We start from the raw sequence: 2,989 nt of genomic DNA, 5'->3' as shown, positions 1-2,989 counted from the left end.
ATGAAAAGAAAGATTGTCCTGATAATCTACAAGAATATTGGACAGTGCGGGAAGAGTTGTCAGAATCTGATGGCTTGCTTTTTAAGGGAAATAGAATAATCATCCCAGCTTTACTACGTAAAAGAATATTGCAGAAAATACATGTAGGTCATCTCGGTATTGAAAAGTGTAAGCGGAGAGCAAGAGAAGTAGTGTATTGGCCGCGTATAAATCAAGATATAGCTAATGTGGTAAACAATTGTAACTCATGCTTAACATACCAGAGACGACAAATGGCAGAGCCACTTCAGCCCCACCAAACCCCAAATCGTCCATGGGAAAAACTTGGGGCAGACCTTTGTACGGTTAATGGCAGGGAATATTTAGTCATTGTAGATTCTTTTCGCAATTTATCGAGGTTTGCATGCTGCACAGCACAGCTAGTGCAGCAGTGATAAGTAAGATAAAGTCTGTGTTTGCAAGGCAGGGAACACCTATTGAATTGATGACCGACAAAATGCCTCAATTTAACAGTGCTGAATTTAGGCACTTTGCAGCTGATTGGGACTTTGTTCATACGACTTCTAGTCCTCACTACCCCCAATCCAATGGACTGGCTGAAGGAGCAGTAAAGATAGTAAAAAATTTGATCAAAAAAGCAGTTCACAGCAATCAAGATATCATGAAGGCCCTGCAAATATACCGTAGCACCCATTCATCAGTACCTTGTGAAAGACCAGAATCGGAAGATGAAGATGAAGAAGTCCATTTACAAGCCAATGTAAATAATAATTGTGATAATGATGGCGATAGAGATAATACTCATGCAGAAGATATAAGCGCCCCACGACGTGGTGAACGCGATTGGAAGCCAAATCGTAAATACTTTAACAATGATTACACTACATAGATCACTCTTATACTGAATGAATGACATGGCATTAGTTTTAAATAAGGACCATGTATTTTGTTGTTGTTATCATTGTTCTTTTTTTTTTTTTTATTATCTTGCAGAACTATCCCTTTGGTGTTTTTGATGGGGTTTGTTCAAAATTTAGTATTTAGGTTATCAGTTTAATTAGAAAAACAAATAAATGTTTCGTTGGAATTGTGTTTATCCTTATAGGAAGGAAGATGTGTTGATTGTAGTATGCAATCTGGAGAGTGAGCCCTCGGGTCAAGCGGAGGCAGATAAATAAAGATGGCGAGTAAGACCATACTGAAATAAAACTCAATAGAGTCCGTTGTATAATGTTCTACTCCGTAGATTGCCCCGATTTTCAACTTTTATAAATAAAATATAATCACGATATTGTAATACCAAAATTAAATTCCCGGAGGATACTCTGAAATCTATGGCCCTACAGACGACGAGGCTACGCAGTAGCGCATGAAAACATGACGGATTGTGAGACGCAATTCGTTTATTTGTATTGTTTATTGTCGATATTGTAAACAAATATGTAAATATAGGCCTATATATTATTAATTTTTTTAAAATTTTTCGCTCTATTTTTCTAAATCATTTTTGAATTCTGTATTTTTCTGTTTTAATTTTCGAGTAACTGCTAATCATATATTTTTATACATTTTCTGTCCGTCTTGTAACCATGTTCTTTGCGAATGTCTCTCTTTGTCTTCCTTGCATGTCCTGTTAAGGATGAGTCTAGTGCCTCTCTGGTCCTTTAATATCGTGCGATGTTTTTTTTTTTGTTTTTTTTTTTCGATTTTGATTCTATATGTTCTTTATGTTGAATTTAAATAAAGTTATGAAAAAAAAAATTACACCGGTGATATCGTAGTTATATCGAACAAACGCTTGTTTATGAGGCTGACACCGATCATATGAACGGGGTCACCTGATAGAAAACAAGCGCTTCAACCCGCAAGCTAACACCGACAAATGACCGGATTGGCAAGGCTCTCATCCGATAGAACTTTCTGTTAATTGCCGCATGTTGATTGCAATAACTTCAGCTTGACCACGGTCTCGTTTTCAAGGAAGTTCTACTAGGCCTAGCTATATATATATATATATATATATATATATATATATAGATTAAAAGGCAAAATACTGGAAAACAACAATGCTGTGAGAAACAATGGCTGGATCTCAGTAGAGATACAAAAATGATAAGCAACAGCTAAAAAGTAAACGTAAGTAAACAGCCAAAAATAGAACCAGAGCTTTCGGACAACACTAGTCCTGTCTCTTATACACATCTAGATGTGTATAAGAGACAGTTTATAAACTGTCATTTATATTTTATCTATTAGAACTTTCTTAAGGATGTTTTTCAAATTCACACATAACTTTAGCACCTTTGAATATGATTTAATGGATACTTGCGCTATAGAGGTGAATTTGACTGATTGATTGATTGATAACCGATCATATTATGCCTCTTTACCCTTTCTGAATCCATGTTTAGTGCATGTTGAATTGGTCGTATATAGACTCTACATTGACCTGATTTTTCTTTTATATTCAGGGGTGAATATGCCCCCTAATTGGGGTAAGCTTTCTTCCACTCCCAAAGCATATTATTATCTCAAAACCCCCAGCATCCCTCAGCTTGGGAAAGTTAGCATATAGTACTTCCTGGAATTCATCCGGATTTATACTGTTATGTTTTTTTCACCAAGCCCAGCTTCTGCTAGTTGTCGCTTTTGCCAACATTTTGGTGTTATCATTGTCGATGGATCTGACAGGCAAACTATCTTCCGAGTCCATGGCCTCTTCGAGTGCTTTCCTTTTTTTTGGTGTAGGGGCTGTGTCTGGCTGGCATAAATCTAGACAAAATGGATCCTATAAAATACAGAACAGGTAAAAAAAACATTGAAGTAAACTTAAGGTGAATTAGGAGCACATTTCAGATCATCTGTAATAGTGGCCTACCTAGAAAAAAAGAATGTGTGATATTTAAGGTCTGATGTAAGACCTGTCTCTTATACACATCTAGATGTGTATAAGAGACAGATTATATTCTTCCCTGTCAGCCGCACACAA

The 2,989-nt window shown here is 36.3% G+C and overlaps 1 protein-coding gene across 1 annotated transcript; it reads left to right on the top strand.

Annotated features, from left to right (window-relative positions):
• The first annotated feature begins 496 nt into the window (after positions 1-496).
• Positions 497-889, top strand: LOC117124310. The gene has a single exon (XM_033270499.1). It carries the CDS (start codon positions 497-499, stop codon positions 887-889), a length of 393 nt encoding a protein of 130 aa, XP_033126390.1.
• The last annotated feature ends 2,100 nt before the right edge of the window (positions 890-2,989 follow it).

Source organism: Anneissia japonica, unplaced genomic scaffold, assembly GCF_011630105.1.
Source record: "Anneissia japonica isolate Jap-2015-1 unplaced genomic scaffold, ASM1163010v1 scaffold54948_len11118_cov96, whole genome shotgun sequence".
Lineage (NCBI taxonomy): Eukaryota > Metazoa > Echinodermata > Crinoidea > Comatulida > Comatulidae > Anneissia > Anneissia japonica.
The sequence above is the reverse complement of the archived record's forward strand: the minus strand, read 5'-3'. Positions and strand labels throughout refer to the sequence as shown.

What these genes read in the sequence shown, in the direction of transcription:
- LOC117124310 (XM_033270499.1), top strand. Translation starts at nt 497, where the DNA reads ATGCCTCAATTTAACAGTGCTGAATTTAGGCACTTTGCAGCTGATTGG.